This window comes from Malaclemys terrapin, chromosome 4, assembly GCF_027887155.1.
Source record: "Malaclemys terrapin pileata isolate rMalTer1 chromosome 4, rMalTer1.hap1, whole genome shotgun sequence".
Taxonomy (NCBI): domain Eukaryota; kingdom Metazoa; phylum Chordata; order Testudines; family Emydidae; genus Malaclemys; species Malaclemys terrapin.
In genome coordinates, this window is record NC_071508.1 from 40,256,154 (window position 1) to 40,274,474 (window position 18,321).

Here is an 18,321-nt window from a genome sequence, read left to right on the forward strand (position 1 = left end):
TAGGGGACCCCCTGGGAACTGTGGGGAGCTGTGAGCACACAGGCCGGTGAGTGGCCAGCAGGAAGATGTATGCCAAGCGGCTTAAGAGCGACCTGGTGGAGCTGTGCAAGCAGAGGGGGCTGCGCATTGGGAGGCTCACCAAAGAACAGCTCATTGCCCGGCTGGAGGCGGAAGATCGCGCGAATGAACTGATCCCTGTGTCTCAGGGAAGCAGCCTGGCAAATGCAGCGCAGGCACCAGTGTCTGTCCCAGCTGGGAGTGGTCAGCCGGCTGCTGAGGGCTTCCCGAGACCCCTCCTTCCTATGCCTAGGGGAAGGGTGGGGAGGAGCCCAGCAAATACCGAAGGCGCCGTGGCCCCCCCGGCCAGCAGGGGACCCTCCCGGCGAAGCTCGCCGGCCAGCAGAGGATCCTCCCGGCGACGTTCGGCATCCGTGGAGCGGAATTGGCTGGAATGGGAGAAAGAGCTAAAACTGAGAGAGCTGGAGGATCGTGAACAACAGAGACAGCATGAAGAGAGACAGCGTCAGCATGAACGTGAGGAGAATGAGAGACAGAGACAGGAGAATGAGAGACAGCGTCAGCATGAACTGGAACTGGCGAGATTGAAGGGCAGCGAACCCCCGGCTGCGGTGAGTGAGGGGGGACCCAGGACTGCACGGAGCTTTGATAAGTGCATCCTGGCCCCACGCAAGGAGGGGAAGGACATGGATGACTTCCTGGAGGCCTTTGAGACGGCCTGCGAGCTGCACCGGGTTGATCCCGCGGACAGACTCCGGGTCCTTACCCCCTTACTGGACCCCAAAGCCGTGGCATTGTACCGCCAACTGGAAGAGGCAGAGAAAGGGGACTACGAACTATTCAAAAAGGCCCTGCTACGTGAGTTTGGGCTGACTCCTGAGATGTACCGGGAAAGGTTCCGGAGTCAGGATAAAACCCCTGAGATCTCATATCTGCAACTAGCCGTCCGCATGGAAGGATACGCCAGCAAGTGGGCTGATGGGGCCCAGACGAAGGAGGACCTGGTCAAACTGCTGGTACTGGAGCAACTGTATGAGCGGTGCCCATCCGACCTGAGGCTGTGGTTGGTGGACAGAAAGCCAGAGAACCCGCGACATGCAGGCCGGCTGGCCGATGAGTTTGTAAAGAGCCGGTCAGGAGATAGAAGGGAGGAGTCCCAAAGGAACAGTCCCACCACAACGCAGAGAGAGAGTCACCATGGGACATCCCTGTGGGAAAATACAGAAAAACCCCATCAGAGGGGAACATCCGGCGTCAGGACCATCTGACCCACCCGGGGGGACCCATGGGACATGGGCTGCTACCACTGTGGCCAAAAAGGCCACATACGGGCCCAGTGCCCCAGGCTCAGGGACAGACTGAGCAGACCGAACCCGCACAGGGTTAACTTGGTAGAGGCCCAGACGGACGAGGGGCAGGCTTCTCACGCAAGAGGGGCTGGCAGCTTATCAACTGCTCAAGAGAGAGAAGGGCCCCAGGCCAGCTCCTCTAGGGGGCTGGATGCCCCAGACTCAGGGTTTTTGGTTTATACGGTGGGCGCGGGGCTGTCCCTCCGGAGAGAGTACCTTGTTCCCCTGGAGGTGGATGGGAGGAAGGTCAATGGATACTGGGATACGGGCGCAGAGGTGACGCTGGCCCGGCCCGAGGTGGTGGCCCCAGATCAGGTGGTGCCCAACACCTACCTGACCCTGACGGGGGTGGGCGGAACACCAGTCAAAGTGCCCGTGGCAAGGGTACACCTGAAGTGGGGGGCCAAGGAGGGCCCCAAGGATGTGGGGGTACACCCGTATTTGCCCACTGAGGTATTGATGGGGGGGGACCTGGAGAACTGGCCAAGCAACCCCCAAAAGGCACTGGTTGTGACCCGCAGTCAGAGCCGGCGAGGGGCACTGCGCCCTGGCCTTGGGGGGGGGGGTGCCTTGCCTGAGGCGCAGGACCCTAACCTGGTGGGGAGGGAACGCCCAGGGACACGGCTCAGGGAGGCTGCAGCTTCAGACCCAGCGGGCGAGAAAGAGCAGGTGGCCATCCCTGTCCCAGCTGCTGAGTTCCAGGCCGAGTTGCAGAGAGATCCCTCCTTGCGGAAGATAAGGGACCTGGCCAACCTCAATGCGGTACAGACCATGGGACGAGGTGGCCGGAAAAGGTTCCTGTGGGAGAAGGGGTTCCTGTACCGAGAATGGGCTCCCCCAGGGAAAATGGAGTCAGGGGGGAATCAGGAGGCAGCTGGTGGTACCCCAGAAGTATCGCCGCCAGCTGCTGTGCTGGGCCCATGAAATTCCCCTCTCAGGGCACCAGGGAACCTGGCGTACCCAGCAGAGGCTGCTACGGAGCTTTTACTGGCCTGGGGTCTTTGTTACTGTCCGACAGTACTGCGGATCCTGTGACCCCTGTCAGAGGGGGAGGAAGGCCTGGGACAAGGGGAAAACAGCTTTAGGACCCTTGCCCAGCATAAAGGATCCTTTCCGGAGGGTGGCCAAGGTTAAAAGGGCGGCTCTAAACCAAGAGAGCCCAAAGCACAGACCTCCAGACTGGAGCGCTGGGAGAAGACCACAGCCCAGTTGGAACCCCAGAGGTATGGGGGTGGAAAAAGGGCACAGGCCGCATAAACCTTCCCACATGTGAACTGCGAGTGCCATCAAGCACCCCCGACCTAAGGGGGGGGTGAAACTGGAGGGGCCTGGTGTAATTCCCACCAAGGAATGGGAGGGATGCGGGGGCATCCATGGGAATGGGGGTAGGTTCGAACTTCCCCAGGTCACTGGCTAAAGTGACCCTGCTCAGTTCGGTCTCGAAGGGGGGAGAGATGTGACGAACTGGGACTGTTCTTGCTGGGGTGTGTGAATGCTGACAGGGGAGTGTGACTAGGATGGTCTGCATCGGGGGATGGGAGTCTGCCCGAGGGAACATACCTGAGCTTGTAACATGAGAACCCAGGAAGGGGTTGGAGGCCAGGTGACTCCGGGGCCCGGGAAACTGAACAAAGGCTGTGGGAGGGGTCGCTGAAGGCAGAGTGCTGGAAGCAGGCTGGAGAGATGGCTGGGAGGCAGAGATGGCTCTGACCTCCCAAGGGGGGCTGGGCTGGGATGCCCTGGGACCCCAAGATGGACCTAACGGAGGGGGTCCCTGTTGTCTGTGCCTGCAAGACCTGTCTTGGACTGTATTCCTGTCATCCAAATAAACCTTCTGCTTTACTGGCTGGCTGAGAGTCATGGCGAATTGCAGGAAGCCGGGGGTGCAGGGCCCTGAGTCCCCCAATACTCCGTGACACCCGTGCACCCCCTGGCTCCCGGCCCCGCGGCCCAGCACACCCGCCCCGGCCCAGCGCACCCCCTGGCTCCCAGCCCAGCGCACCCCCCGGCTCCCAGCCCCGCGACCCCGGGCCGGCTCCCGGCCCAGCGCACCCCCCGGCTCCCGGCCCCGCGACCCCGGACCGGCTCCCGGCCCCGCGACCCCGGACCGGCTCCCGGCCCAGCGCACCTCCCAGCCCCGCGGCCCAGCGCACCCCCCGGCGGCCCGGCCCCGCGGCCCAGCGCACCCCCCGGCCCCGCGACCCCGGACCGGCTCCCGGACCGGCCCCCCGGCTCCCGGCCCAGCGCACCCCCCGGCGCCCGGACCCCGGCCCGGCACTGTGCCCCCGGCTCTCCGCCCGGCCCCGCGCCCAGCCCGGCCCGGCACTGCGCCCCTGGAGCCCGGCCCGGCACCGCGCCCCTGGAGCCCGGCCCGGCACCATGCCCCCGGCCCCGCGACCCCGGCCTGGCCCCGGCCAAAGAGGCCCCGGCCGAGCCCTCCCTCCCTCCCGATTTTCCCGGACATGCCCGGCTTTTGGGGATTTCCCCCCGGACGGGGATTTGAGCCCCCAAAAGCCGGACATGTCTGGGAAAATCCGGACGTATGGTAACCCTAGATAAAATGATACAATTACCTAGACATGTCCCTGCCCCAGGTTCCTAACCGCTTTTGAGGATTGTTGGGCTTAGGTCACAATCTTTTAAGGGGTCCAGGATCCTTCCCATCCCCTCCTGCAGAGTCTCCTCTCACCTTCCTCACTACTACCTCTCAAATAACAGTGACTAGAGACTCTTTATTTTGTACCCTTCAATCCCCTTGCCCAGGTGATCCCCAGATTAGGGTTATCTAGTGATTTAAGTCCACCACCAAGAGATCAATTGCTCAGTTACCACCTCCTAGAGTTCAGAGTTGAAAAACTGGTTTGCCCAGAGCAGTAGCCATCACATCCAAGGGTGCTCCATTTCAGTAGACAATCATCAATGTTTAATGACCCTCCACTGTTAGCCCTGTGCCAGGTGCAATAATTTCTCCTGTCACTTCCTGTGAGTTTTAGCTCAATATGGAGGGAAAAGACATCAGAGAAGTGAAGCGCCACACATTCAAAATTACATTTGCTAACTGACCCAGACACAGAGTTCACACTATCGAACAGAATTCATGAGCTGTACATAGATTTCCCAGATTGTCACAGGGAGATATTAGGAGGTCAGAGGAGAAGATGGATAGGGTTGAGAAATAGAGGTGGCCATGTTTGCTGTGGGGAATATGGATGAGGAAGGTCAGAGGGCAGTAACAAATCAGAATGGTGGGATTTATAGTAGACAGTTCATTTATAGTAGAATTGCTATAAATTTAGAGACAATACAGTAATTATACAGATCAATATAACCTGATTGGCTGAGGACTATTAGCCAACCAATACAGGGATTGCATAAAAATACAGCTAATATTTTCAAACTTGAGCCCATGAATTCAGATACCTAACTACAGGCTTTAGCCCCTAAATAAGTGGCCTAATTTTCAGAAGTGCCTTTAATGGGACTACTCCTGTGCTCAAAGTTAAGCATGTGTAGGTGTCTGCAGGCTCAGGCAGTAAGGAAGTTATCAAAATAAAGACTTACTCCATCAGTTTGTTTTCAGGAAATCTGCTCTGGCACTTGGTACCAGAGCTAACCAAGATCTGCTCATGTTAGGCTTCAATTGTTACAGTCACAATCAGCCTTATAAAGTTGCACCATAAATTAAAAAAAACCTAAACACCTTAGAACAACATTGTTCTGCTGTCCTCTCCGGCACCTAACAGTATTCAGATATAATGCATAAAAGAAGAATCACCAATAAAATACACAGGAGGAGGGGAAATGACCAAAAATGTGTGTGTCTCTCTCTCTCTATCAGGCATTGTGTGTATAACAGCAATTTTTGTCACCAAACAGCAGTGGTTGCATAGAAACCCAGGCAGGAAATAGCTGGCTGCTGTCTCTCACCGACTCCCTTTTCAAAGAGCTGTGCACAGCCAGACAAGTATTGCAGGATTGGCAAAACCTGATTGTAGTTTAACTTTTCCTTTTGGGGGATGGGAGCTGTAGAGGCTAATCTGTGGATGAATGGCTGGTTGTAATTAATCAGAGAATCATCATTTGAGTTAAGAAGAAAGAATCTTATATTTTAAAAATAAAATAAAAAAACTGGAGGAGGGATTCACTTCCTGTTCATTGGGTCTAGCCTAATAAGCTATTTATACCCACACTTGAAAGCCATGGGCTTTTCCATGCTCCATCCCTGGAAAGTTGGGGTGGGGGACGAGATTACCCAAGGGATTTAAGTGTTTGGATACAAACATAAGGGAATGAGAAAGGGTGTGGCTAGCAGGCTAGAGTGAGGAAGCGGTTTAGAGAGATGACACATAGAATCCAGTAACTCACATGAATGTAGTTCATGCAATAATAGGATGGATGTGTCATGGAAGCCTCCCTGTTTCTCCTGACTATGTTCTGGGTTTGTATTTAGCCTCTGGGAAAGCCCTGCGATGGCCGCACCTTCTTCCAAAATAATCACCATAGCAGCAAACAGAGCGAACTTTCACCAGCTTATCCTGAAGCTTTCCACGCCTTTTACATGTGAAATGGCTGAGAACAGAGGCTTCTCAGCCTTAGGACATACAGCTCAACCATCCTCAGTGTCTTTCAAAGTGTTTCTGGAGAGATTCAGAGGTACAGGGCCAGGGAGAAAAGCTGTTGCCTGGGGGGTTTGTAAAAGAGATGGAGGTAACACACTGATGGGGACATAAACCCTTAGCAATTTCCCTGAGAGCTGGACATTTTTAAGCCTCTGAAAATTGTTTGTTTAGACTCTTCAACCAAAACAAACACATTCTCAGCAATGGTAGCTGGGGTTGTTAAAGGTCCCACCAAACGTAAGCCATCACAGGCCTTTTCTCCCTAAGGGATTCTCCTTCACACTGCTGTTTTAGTTCCCTAGTAACTGTCCTCTCCCATTAGATTCCTCTCTATTAGCTTCTATGCTGTCTCCCTGAGGGAAACACTCCCTTACTCTCCCTGGTAGCATTTGGGCACTGATATTAGGTGAGGAGGTTGTGACGGGTTAGATCACAGAAACCCCCTTGGGAGCTGCCACCCGATGTGCAAAGACTACCCCTGCTTCTGTTTTCCCTGCCAGCTCAGGACTCCAGCACTCTGTCTTGCTGAGCCAGACACTCCCATCTGGCTCCAGACACAGACCCAGGGTCTGAATCACTTGTCCCAAAACTGCAAGTTTACCTGAAAACAGCTCACAGAAGTGTGCTTGTCTTTAGCACTCAGATGCCCAACTCCCAATGGGGTCTAAACCCAGATAAATCCGTTTTACCCTGCATAAAGCTTATGCAGGGCAAACTCATAAATTGTTCGCCCTCTATAACACTGATAGAGAGAGATGCACAGTTGTTTGCTCCCCCAGATATTAATACATACTCTGAGTAAATTACTAAATAAAAAGTGATTTTATTAAATACAGACAGTAGGATTTAAGTGGTTCCAAGTAGTAACAGACAGAACAAAGTAAGTCACCAAGCAAAATAAAATAAAATGCGCAAATCTATGTCTAATCAAGCTAAATACAGATAATCTCACCCTCAGAGATGCTTCAGTAAGTTTTTCTCAGACTGGACACCTTCCAGGCCTGGGCACAATTCTTTCCCCTGGTACAGCTCTTGTTCCAGCTCAGGTGGTAGCTAGGGGATTCTTCATGATGGCTCCTCCCTTTTGTTCTCTTCCATCCCTTTATATATCTTTTGCATAAGACAGGCACCCTTTGTCCATCTGGGTTTCCACCCCCCCTCACTGGAAAAGCACCAGGTTAAAGATGGATTCCAGTTCAGGTGACATGATGACATGTTCTGCAAGACTTCATTACTCACTTGCCAGCACACACATATACAGAAAGACTCACAGGTAAATACAGCCATCTGCAGACAATGGGAGTCATCAAGATTCCAAACCATCCTTAATGGCCCACACTTTACATAATTACAATAGGCCCTCAGAGTTATGTTTTATATTTCTAGTTTTAGATACAAGAGTGGTACATTTCTACAAATAGGATGATCACACTCAGTAGATTATGAGCTTTGTAATGATACCTTACAAGAGACCTTCTGCATGAAGCATATCCCAGTTACATTATATTCACTTATATTTTTATAAAACCATATAGACTGCACAACGTCACAGAGGTGGATTTATTTTTCTTCAAGGTGGAAAACCTAAGAATGCCAGTCCAGATCCTCAAAGGTATTTAGGCCCCTAACTCCCAGGATCTGGGTCAGCATGTCCAGTATTTTGTCTAGCACCGCCAGCACAAGCGCCAACTCTTCCCAGTCCCACCCGCAATCTACCATCCGTGCAATCAGCAAAATGTGCCTTTTTGGCCTTTACCCCAGAGCTTGAATGGAAGTCATTTCACAGGGATGTATGGGAGGCAAATGCTTTTTCCTTTCTAGCCTCTCCATACAGATATTAAATTTAGCAAGAGAAATTGTGTTGTCCCTCGGTTGATCTGCCTGTTAGCCACCCCCTTATGCCTTCTCCTTTTAATCTTCCTGTATCCTCACTCAGTCAGCTCTGTTCCCATCACGATCCCACTGCTCTGTCCCCCTGCTTTCTGGCCAAGGAGAGGGCTCCTCTTTTATTTATTTATTTATTTGGCAGCTGATATCTGAAGGGGAAGGTGGGAAAGTTTATACTGCACTGAGTTACTTTATAACTCATTAATACAACATAGAGAGTGGGAGGGCTATACACCAGGTTGATGATTATTGTTAGTATAGTGTTGCAAGGCTCTTTAAGACTGTAGGAGACAGTCTCCATCCCCACCCCAAAGAACTTACAGTCTGAGACCCTGGTCTTGCAATGAGCTCTGCATAGGACTTAGAATGGGCACAGCGCAGGGGTCCACCTCCCTAGCATTCATTGCAGGATCAGAGCCTGTGTTTAGACCTAACATGACAAGTGATAAGAGGGAAGGCAGAACAAAGGCTATAATTAAGACTGTGACAGATATTGCAACCCTGGGCAGTATTTTAATTTTATGCATGGTTTGTGTGTCGTGTTTTACTCCATGGGAGAGGTTTACCATAGCTCCTACAGAAATTAAAACTGTAGGGGGTGATTATCCCTAAGATTGTAAACAACTCCGGAGAGGCACCACTCCTTGGGGTGGTTTGCACATACTGGCTCCATACTGTGTTTTCCAGAGACTAGGAAACAAAGAAAGGGCTTTTGGTATAAAAGGATGAGCTTGAATTGATGCATGACCGTCATTTTAAGTCACCAAATATACATGGTTCTCTATCTAAGGAGAGGCGTCAACCCTTGCTGAAGGGTTGAAAGGGATGTTGGCCAGGTATGTTTAATATGGGGTTAAATCTGTTTATTGTCTTAATGTTTTGTATCTAATGCTTTTACCTAAAGAATAAAGGTGCTTGTTTTGAAAGAGCTGTGTGGTAACTCGTAACTGCAGGCAATACACTGGTCATAGGCCTCGGAGAGAGTGCAAAGCACAGGTGCTGGCTTTGGGCAGACTGGGTTGCTGGGGATATCACAGATCAGAGAGCTGTGCAGCCTTAAAACCCCAGTCAAGGAGGGAGAGAGATCCAGATCTCTGCTCAAAAGAGGTGACAGCTGGGAACTGGAAACTTAAAGTGGGTGCCCTTGAGGGATGACGGAGATGGAGGGAGAAGATAGGTGCACTTACCACTGAAACTGTGAGACAGGCTAAAGGGTGGCCTGTTTATCTCTGTATGAGTTCTTTAGTAAGTCAGGCGCTAGAAGCTGGGTAGCAGTAGCCGAGGAAGGATTAGGAGAGCGAAGGGGGCAGCAGGGACAGACAAGCCTGCAGCTAATCTGTGCCATACGCTACAGGAATCATGTACTGCAATGGCTCTATCAGCCTGTGCCTTTAAGAGTGTGTCATGATGCCTCCCTCTGAGCCATAGTCATGCGTCAATCGATTCCACTGACATTAAGCGGGTGAGGGACGCTGTTACTAGGAGAACCCCACTTGCTAATGTGAGACAGTGGGCAAGCCTGAACAGGGCCCCACTAGAGCTGCCAAGAGAGCTCTGCAGCCAGAGCCAGCTGCGCTGTGCTTCGCTTCCCTCCCCTCAGCCAGCCAGCCACCCTCCCTCCCTGGGGGAGCGGCTCTGCGGGGCACTTGACTGCTCTCCACCACTTAGACACAGCTATAGCAGGCAGGAGGAGGGGACTGTGGCAGCTAGGACAGGGGTGTCTCCAGCAGAGCAGGAATTCTGCTTCTCTCTTCCGGCCGAGGCAGAGGATCTGGTAGGAACAGGATCTTTTCCTCTCTCTCTTTCTGCTAAATGCTCTTATCAAATTGTAGCTTTATGCCTGTTAATCACAGCGCAGGCGTCTGGCAGGAGTTCTATTTGCAGGCTTAGACATGCTTTAACTGAGCCAGGGTTTTGCAAATCCTGCTGGGGGTTGTTGGGGAAAATCTGTCTCTTGAATGCATCGTTGGCAATGTGATTTCAGGACTGAAATGCAAAAGAGGGGTGGGGACGCTTCATTTCTTGTCAAAAATTGGTTAGGAAAATTACAGTGAATTCACTTGAATCCAAGCCACTTACGGGTACGTTTTGTCTGAAATGCTGGTATCTAATCAGGGTTTAATATTTGCCAGGGCTGAGCCCCAGCACCTCTAGGCTTGGCAGTTCACAGCCCCGGCACTTCTGGGTTTGCTGCTTCAGTTATGAAAGTAAAAATATTGCGTGAGCCCCAGCACCTCTTTCATTACAAATTAAGCATTGTGTCTAGTTATTCCACTGTACTTTTAACACACCCATCTTTGACTCCGTTTGCTGTTGGGATGGGTTACCACGCGGTCAGGCCTAAAACGTGGTGACTCCCAGATGGTCAGGGAGACTAAACGGAAGTGTTTCAGAGCATTCTGAACCTCAGTAAATCCTTGAACCACCTCCTGCTTTTCATTCTCAGAGCACAGTGACTTCCTTTTAGTCGCGTCTGTATAGATTTCTCTCCCGTGCTCGTTCTTGAGGTGAGTTTGTTTTTTTTAAGGCCCGAATCGCTGTTTGATTCCACCCTAACCTGCTAGCATTTGGTCCTGAGAAGGATCTGTTGAGGACCCTGGTACAAGTGAATAACAAGACCTGCAATGCCTTCCTCAGACACCTTAGTGTTGAGAAACTTGCTTGCCACCAGGGACTTGCAGAGCACAACAGCAATAATTGGCCCTTTGCTGTGGTGGTCTATGCTGGATATGCAGATCCTATATACTCCTGATACTATTCCAGTTCATTCAAATACCCTGACATGGCTGCAAAATCAGCTGCTCATAGTTAAGTTTTCACCTAATATCCATCCCCTTCCCCCAAATCCTTTTTTGAGCCTTTCTCCTCCCCTCCCCCCGCCCAGTTCTAGCTGATCTGTGTAGACTGTGGCTTTTTAGCCTTTAAGTTGGGTATGCATATTCAATAGAAGCCCCTTTGGTATATTGAATTATTGGCAGTATTGAGGCAGTGGCTGCAGGTTGTTTTACACCCTTTGTAACTGAGCGTTCTGTTCTCTTTTTGTGGGTCCTGCAATACTTTTCTTTTCAGAAAGTTTGTATTGAGCATTTTCGTTCCACATTGTCAGCTTAGTCATGCACTCTCTGCATAGGCATCATCCTCTCAAAACTGCTTTGTGTAGTATTTTACAATGTTTGCCTACTGGATGTTGGTATTTATTTAAACTGCATAACCCTAGCTATGAGGCAGCAATCTATATGATTTAATTAAGGTAATATTTATACAGCATCCTATGATTTGTACAGTAATTTATAGAACAATTAAATGACTAGGAGTCTGGTGGCACCTTAAAGACTAACAGATTTATTTGGGCATAAGCTTTCGTGGGTAAAAACCTCACTTCTTCGGATGCATAGAGTGAAAGTTACAGATGCAGGCATTATATACTGACACATGGAGAGCAGGGAGTTACTTTGCAAGTGGAGAACCAGTGTTGACAGGGCCAATTCAATCAGGGTGGATGTAGTCCACTCCCAATGTCCCAGAACTTAATTGTAAGTTCTTTAATATGACAAGTGATCACAAAGGAGCATGGGCTTCAGGGGAAAACGGACAAAGGTTACTACAAGACTACGTGATTACTTATGTTTGCTTTGGGTTTAATGGGATGCTGTGTAGGTTAGCTTTTTTTTGTAAATATTCATGGCTCTAAACAAAGCCTAATTTTCTGCTGTGTAAATGGGTAAAACACAATTTCAGTCAATAGAACCACACCTATTTAAAACAGCTGAGAACTTGCTCCTACAGACTTTAATTATTGTGAGAACTTTTCACACTCTCCTTTTCTTCCACTTGCTGTTGTCTGTCCCTATTTTGGGCAATGCAGCATAGGAGAGGAAGGGTGATGAGGAAGGGGCCTGGAGGGGGAAGAGTGTGAAGGCGGACAGGAACAAGGTGGCATGATTACATTGGCTTGGCCGGAGTGGTAACAAAGGGAATACATGAATGGCAATCACAACAGTAGTTAGCTCCAAGAGAGAGGCCAAAGCATTAGAGCAGTAAGAGCTCTGAAGCAAAGATCAGGAGGAGGTACCAGATGGGTGGACAATGGCGAAGGGTAGGTCTCCTGAGTTCTGGAGATTGAGGTCTTCTCCCTGCTGATCCTGCTCAAGTGGCAGCATCTTGGGGGAAGCTGGGCATAACAGGCCACCCTCAGAAGGATGCTGGGATACGCAGTGGGGGGAAGCTGCTGTTTCTGGATAGCTCAGTGACAGGCCATTGAGGACAGGAAGGGGAGTGGGGCTGGCTTGATGCTCAGAGCTATTGCTGCCTGTATAGAGGTGACATGGGGCTTGGGTAACAGGTGGGAAACAAAGGAATCACACAGTTCGAGAGAGCAGAGATCCCTGCTCGTGCAGGGGAAGCTGAAGATTGCTACTGTGCCTTGGATCTTTCCTCCCACCCCTCCGCTTCCTGTGTTAGGTGGCTGTACTTATTTGCAGAGAATAAAAATAATAGACTCCCTACTCTTAGAGTGAAAAAGAACCAACTCCTGATATACACACACTGAGGGAAAAGGAGCAGAGGATGGAGAGCAAAGGGGAAACACTGCAACAAATTGTGTGGTGGGAGAGGAGCAACGAGACAGTAAAAAAAGGGATAAGAGAAGAATAGTTTAAAAATGTCCTACTTGGTCTAGTCTAGGTCACTCCTACAATTGCTCCACCTGTCCTATGGGCGCTCCTCCCTTTGAGCTCCCATGTTGGGGGATGATCCTCCACTCTGCTTGGAGACCAGGGAGTCTGGAGAATTGATAGGGACCTGTTCCTGTCTATCAGGCAGTTCCCCGTCATCAAGATCTCAGAGTGCAGGACGAGCTAGTGTAGGAATATTCCTGGTGGGTGCAGAAATCCCAGGAGCGGAGCTCTCACACTGAAGGCAGGGGACTAGACTCATAGACTTTAAGGTCAGAAGGGACCATTATGATCATCTAGTCTGACCTCCTGCACAATGCAGGCCACAGAATCTCACCCACCCACTCCTGTAACAAACCCTAACCTATGTCTGAGTTATTGAAGTCCTCAAATTGTGGTTTAAAGACCTCATATAGGGAGGAACAGGGTGGTGGCACTTACCAAGAGGAACCTAGCCAGATGGAGGGAAAAGGAATGAAGGCGATAGAACTAAGCATAGAAAGGGAAAAGGGGGAGGAGGGGGAAAGAGAACAGTTGGTGACTTAGCATGACTAGTGCCTTGTAGCCATATACACAGGAGATTGCTTAAGTGTTTCTACCACACCCCCTGGAGTTTTCACAAGGGACACGAGGACAGCCCCTTTCTCTCATGGAAAAGTACTTGGGCTTTTCAGTGCTTGTAGGTAGCAGGCAGAACCTCACTTTGAGAGACAATCTACATGGAGTTCAGTTGCTCAACCTCTGAAGACAGAGTGGCTGAGTCACTTCTGCTGAACAGGGAGTGTAGGTATTTCAAGCATGAGGCTTGGGCCCCTAAATCATCCCCTCTAGCTAAGATAAGAGACAGGATAGAAGAGAAAAAACAAATCATAGGTGCAAGGCACTATCCACTAACAACAGAGAACCACCTTTTAAGCTGCTCCTGGACAGAGCACCTTGGCTCATACCCACAAAGGTATTTAGGCTCCTAACTTTCCTATTGGGCAAGCAGGAGCAACAGGATTCAACCAGCTAGGGCCTAGCTTTCACAAGTGCTGAACACCCTTCTCTCCAGCCAGTCGTCGCTACAGATTTTTAGCACCTCTGGAAGTGAGGCCCAAAGACTGCTTCACTATCATGTCACTCCTGACCTTTCTGTGTCTCTGGGTAAGCAGAGAAGGGATAACAGTCCTAGGAGGAGAAAGAGAATAGTCGTTAAACAAAACAAGTGCAGGCAGATCAAAGCAGTGGCAGAGCATGTTAGTTTGAGAGAATTCATCAAGTAGATATGCAGAGGAAGAAAGAGAAGGGAGGACACTATTACCTCTCATTTCCTCACAGATGAGAAGGAAGACAGAAAAGAGGGAAGAATAAAGGCCAAAAATAATGTGGGTGTGGGGAGCAAGTGGGAAAAAAAATCTAAAGTGACAGGAGGAGGTAAGGGAAGAACCTGTTAGAGAAAGAGAGATGAAAACAAGGAGTTCCTTAACATCGGGGAAGAGATTGTATGTAAGATTTTTAGCTCCCCACCTAAGCCCTGCTGCCACAGGGATCTCACAGAGAGCTCATTATAGGGCCATAAATAGCACTGATAATTAGCTGGAGAGAGGAACTCAAACACCTTTCCCCAACACATCAGAATCCTTCATCCCCTTACCAAAGGGAGGAACAAAAAACTAATTCCCCACCAAAGAAACTAAAACAAGACCCGTATGCTGTCAGTTGTACTCTAGTATTATGAGTTTATTGTAAAGGAAGACAGCTAATTGCCTACATCTTCCGCTATAACATGGCACACAGGGGAGAAGAATACCTTAATCACATGCCCTTTATAATGGAGACCAAGAAGGATGAGCATGCTAAGTAGGGCAGGTTCTTGAAAAAGGCAATTTGGGGGCCAATAAATACAGCTGCTCTGGCCTAGGCCCCTTTGGCTCTGTTTGGATTCAAAGGAAGGTATGGAGGAGGAAAAGCTGCTGAGTGAATCTCTGAGCTCAGAGAGAAGGAGGATGGGGAATCGGGGAAGGTTTTGCTCTATTATGATTCTATTTTATAGATTGTATGTCTCTATAATATATTTCTCCACTTACCATTTTTAATGTTTTGGGATAGTAGATAATTTTTTGTTTTGTACACAGTAACTTAATCCCTTTGACTAACTAGATTCTGATATTATGGCAATAAGATGGGTCACAGACTTCTAAAAATTAAAATGATGCTGGGAACTGTATGCTAGATTTAGAACAACAGCATGCTCCCATCTTCTCATGTTAGAGTGGAGGGATTATTTATGCTTTCCAGTAGGATTTCCCTGTTGTATGCTATGCTACTTGTGCTAGGAGACCATCTCTGGGGGACTGCATTGTTACCAAACTCACCTCTATGGAAAAACTCCCCTTTATTTGGGATCCCTAACTTACTTTCTCCATCTTTAATTATGTTAAAAAAAAATGATGTGGGGAGGACAGAATTAGAAGTATGAGGAAGAATTAGCTGTAGTGCGCAATGCTTGTTCCTAACTATTCCACTCTGGTTTGGGCCAGTGTAGGAGGAGAATGTTAATAAACTTGACCAAGGTAGCATGACTTGAAATATCACTTGGCACCTAGAGTAGATCCAGTTTAACACCTTCAAAAACATGTTAGTTGCTCACTGTCTATATCTCCCCTTAGGGTAGACCACAGCTAGCGAACACGATTTGAAAAGTGATCACGCCTGGTGTGGACACAGCTGAAGTGGTGTTTCAAATAATGTTTAACTCTAAAAAACACTCTTCTTTGCTAATGTAGATTAGACTTCTATGGGTCTAATTCATCACTGCATTGTGTATAGTCACCTCCACTAACCAATCAGAATGAGGGCATTGTCACCCACTCTGCACTGCAGTCAAATTGTGTAGTCACTTACACACGGTGTAGGGTAACAAGCTAGCCAAATGTAGACCTAGATAGTACAGTGGTACTTTCCAGGGTAGTAAGTGTTTGTAGAATCAGGCTGCTAAACTGCAAGATTTATGGGTTTAGGCTTAGCTCTTTGTTTTGGCATATTTTTACCTATTGTAAAGTATTGTGTATAAAGACTGTGGAACCCCTCTGACCTGTAATACAGGTTTACTGTATATAGATCATAACTTGTAATATGATTGTGGAACAAAAAACACCATGCTTCTCAGATGCTTGTAACTCAAAATTGCTCTTTTGGGGCTGACACCAACGGCTGAACATAAAAATACAGAAACCGCAAAAAAATGTGCCCAGCCACTTACTGGTGTGTATTACCTTTCCAAGGCTACAGTGTTGCCATATCCTGATTCATGCAAACAATTCAAACACTGCCTCTGCTCTGTGTGGTACCCGCTTTCCCTAACCATACAGGAAGGGGTTGGTAGGTTAAAAAATGACAAAATGCCCCCTGGAGCATGCAGAGCATGCCATCTGAATGTCTCCCACTGCCCATAGCTCTGCACCAGATGAACTGGTGAGAGTCTGATTCATGTCTGAATGGTGCTGAATCCTTCCAGCCCCATGAACTTTGCTTTCCAGTAAACTGGTTTTTGACTGAGAGATTTTTTTGTTAACATGGAACCTGTCCATTCCCATGACTCTCCTCCTCTCCATATGTACTCTTATGAGAGATCACTAGGTCCTAGACTCATATCAGACTTCCCATGCTCTCCCTGAAGTACACACATGTACTGTGCCGTTCGGACACCAGTGCAATATTTATAAAATGGTCCCCATTGCCTTTGGAAAGTGCACACTGTCACGTAGCCAAAAAGAGCCTCCCTCTCTTCTCACTGGGTCGAACAGTTGCCTAAAAACCACAAGGGTCTTGGCTGACTGTTGCAATAACTCTGTAGGATGCACATACCATCCAGCCACCGGATAGGGGCCTCTGCTGGGTTAGTCTGGCCACTACCTGATCTATCTCAACATTGCAAATATGGAGTTAGTGTCTGTAACCTTTCAACATCGGCCATGTGTAAAAAGAGCAAGTTGCACAACTGTAACTTGTGGCGCAGAGGGTTATAAATCCAGCTGCCCAAGCATAACTGGTTGGGTTTGAAAAGGGAATGCTGGGTTTGTTGTTCTGCTTCAGAAATTACTCACAGTCATCTTGTTAAATCTTCAGGTCTTGCATCAGCATTTAAAATGGACCTTGACATCCAGTGTGAAGAGATGAGTGCGTCCAGGTGGACCGAGCTTAAATCTTCCATGAACACGAGCAAAACTGTCAGGTAGTACCAGTTTTTCCCCCTAGAAGAGACCATATAGCAACTAAGCTGAATAGTTTCCTAAAGCAGTGGTTCTCAACCAGGGATCCGGGAGCTGTGAGCAGGTTTCAGGGGGGCCGCCAAGCAGGGCTGGCATTAGACTTGCTGGGGCCCGGAGTAGAAAGCCAAACCCCCACCACATGGGGCTGAAGCCCAGGGCCCCAAGCCCGGCCACCCGAGGCTGAAGTCTGAGCAATTTAGCTTTCCAGGCCCCCTGGCAGTTTCCCTGCTTGCTACCCCCTAATGCTTGTCCTGGCTTTTATATGCAGAAAAACAGTTGTCACAGGTTGGCCGGGGAGTTTTTATAGCATGCTGTGGGGGCCTCAGAAAGAAAAAGGTTGAGAACCCCTGTCCTAAAGGGTGGAGGGAGGAGTCTACAGGATTTTGGGGCTGGGGGGGGGGGAGAGGGGAAGGGAACAGAATGTTTACTGCATTTCAGCAACAATACTGCAGTTAATATTGTCCCTATGTGATCCTGCAAACTTGCTCATGACGGAAGGATTCTGCTCCTCCTATGTAGGATGCTCATGAAGACATGCTTATCTAAAGAAACCTAGTCCTTGGTATGAACTCAGTCTGGGTTCAAATTCAGTATAGATCAAAAACACCAAAGTAGTGATGTCTTCAATGACTATTTAAATATGTTGCCACTGTTCTGGTGTTCCTGTCTTCCTTGGCAGAATGTTTATTTGCAGGGGGTTGGTGTCTCTATCTTCTTTCCATCCAGAAAGGTGGGTTTTAGGCTAAAAAAGTGCCCCTTGATAGGAGTGCCAGTCAAACTCCTTCCCTATGGCATTTCATGACCAGTCTTACCAAATGCTATAAATTGACCAGCATTTTAACATGTGGAAAGTTTCTATCCCTTTCGCTTTTAATCCTACATGGTCTGGCAGCCACCAAGAGTATATCACTTCGATTTTAGCCCGGTCAGCTAGCGAGTACTCTGCTGGGAGGTAGGGAGTGCTAGAAAGAGTTGGTACCCACACTGCTCCACCTCCTCTTGCTGGGAATCTGCACTCCTGGGCTGACCTCTTGCTCCTCTGGGTGGGTAAAACGAGCATTAAGCTAGTGGGGAAGGAGCAGCAGATTGCGGGCAACTTCCTTTGGGTCGGGTAGGAAGGATTGCATGGGCCTTTGATATGTGAGTTATGTGGAACTAGCTCTGACTGTCTGAGTCCTCCCATGGGGATGGGATGCCCCGAGGGAACCTGGGCTATGTGCCAGTGATTAGAACTGCATTCTGAGCAGAGAATTGGCTGCCCAAGGCATAGAGGCTGAGAAGGTGACAGCAGCTGATAATTGCCAGGAAGGCAATAAGGATGTGGGCAGAGGCCATATGAACTATGCATGCCAGAGCAGTCTTTGGAAGTCTCTCTTTGACTGGAAAGCCTGGCAAAGGACCAGTCCATTTGGTGTCACTACAGTCTGCCTAAAAGCTTATACATTGCTCTCTGGACCTTTTGGATTCAGGTACACTCCTGCTGCCTGATGAACTGGCTAACTTGGTGAAGAAACTAAACTTA

At 49.1% G+C, this 18,321-nt stretch overlaps 1 protein-coding gene across 2 annotated transcripts in view; it reads left to right on the top strand.

Moving 5' to 3' along the window:
• RNH1 (ribonuclease/angiogenin inhibitor 1) overlaps positions 1–18,321 on the top strand; it is a 43,310-nt gene that overhangs the window by 11,708 nt on the left and 13,281 nt on the right. Inside the window, exons 1-2 of one of the 2 annotated variants that reach the window (XM_054025895.1) lie at positions 9,563–9,647; positions 16,657–16,762. In XM_054025895.1, coding sequence (XP_053881870.1) covers positions 16,677–16,762 — 86 coding nt within the window. In that variant the 5' untranslated portion in view covers positions 9,563–9,647; positions 16,657–16,676. Of the gene's footprint in view, positions 1–9,562; positions 9,648–16,656; positions 16,763–18,321 lie in introns of those variants that run through there. The other variant, XM_054025894.1, reaches the window with a different exon arrangement.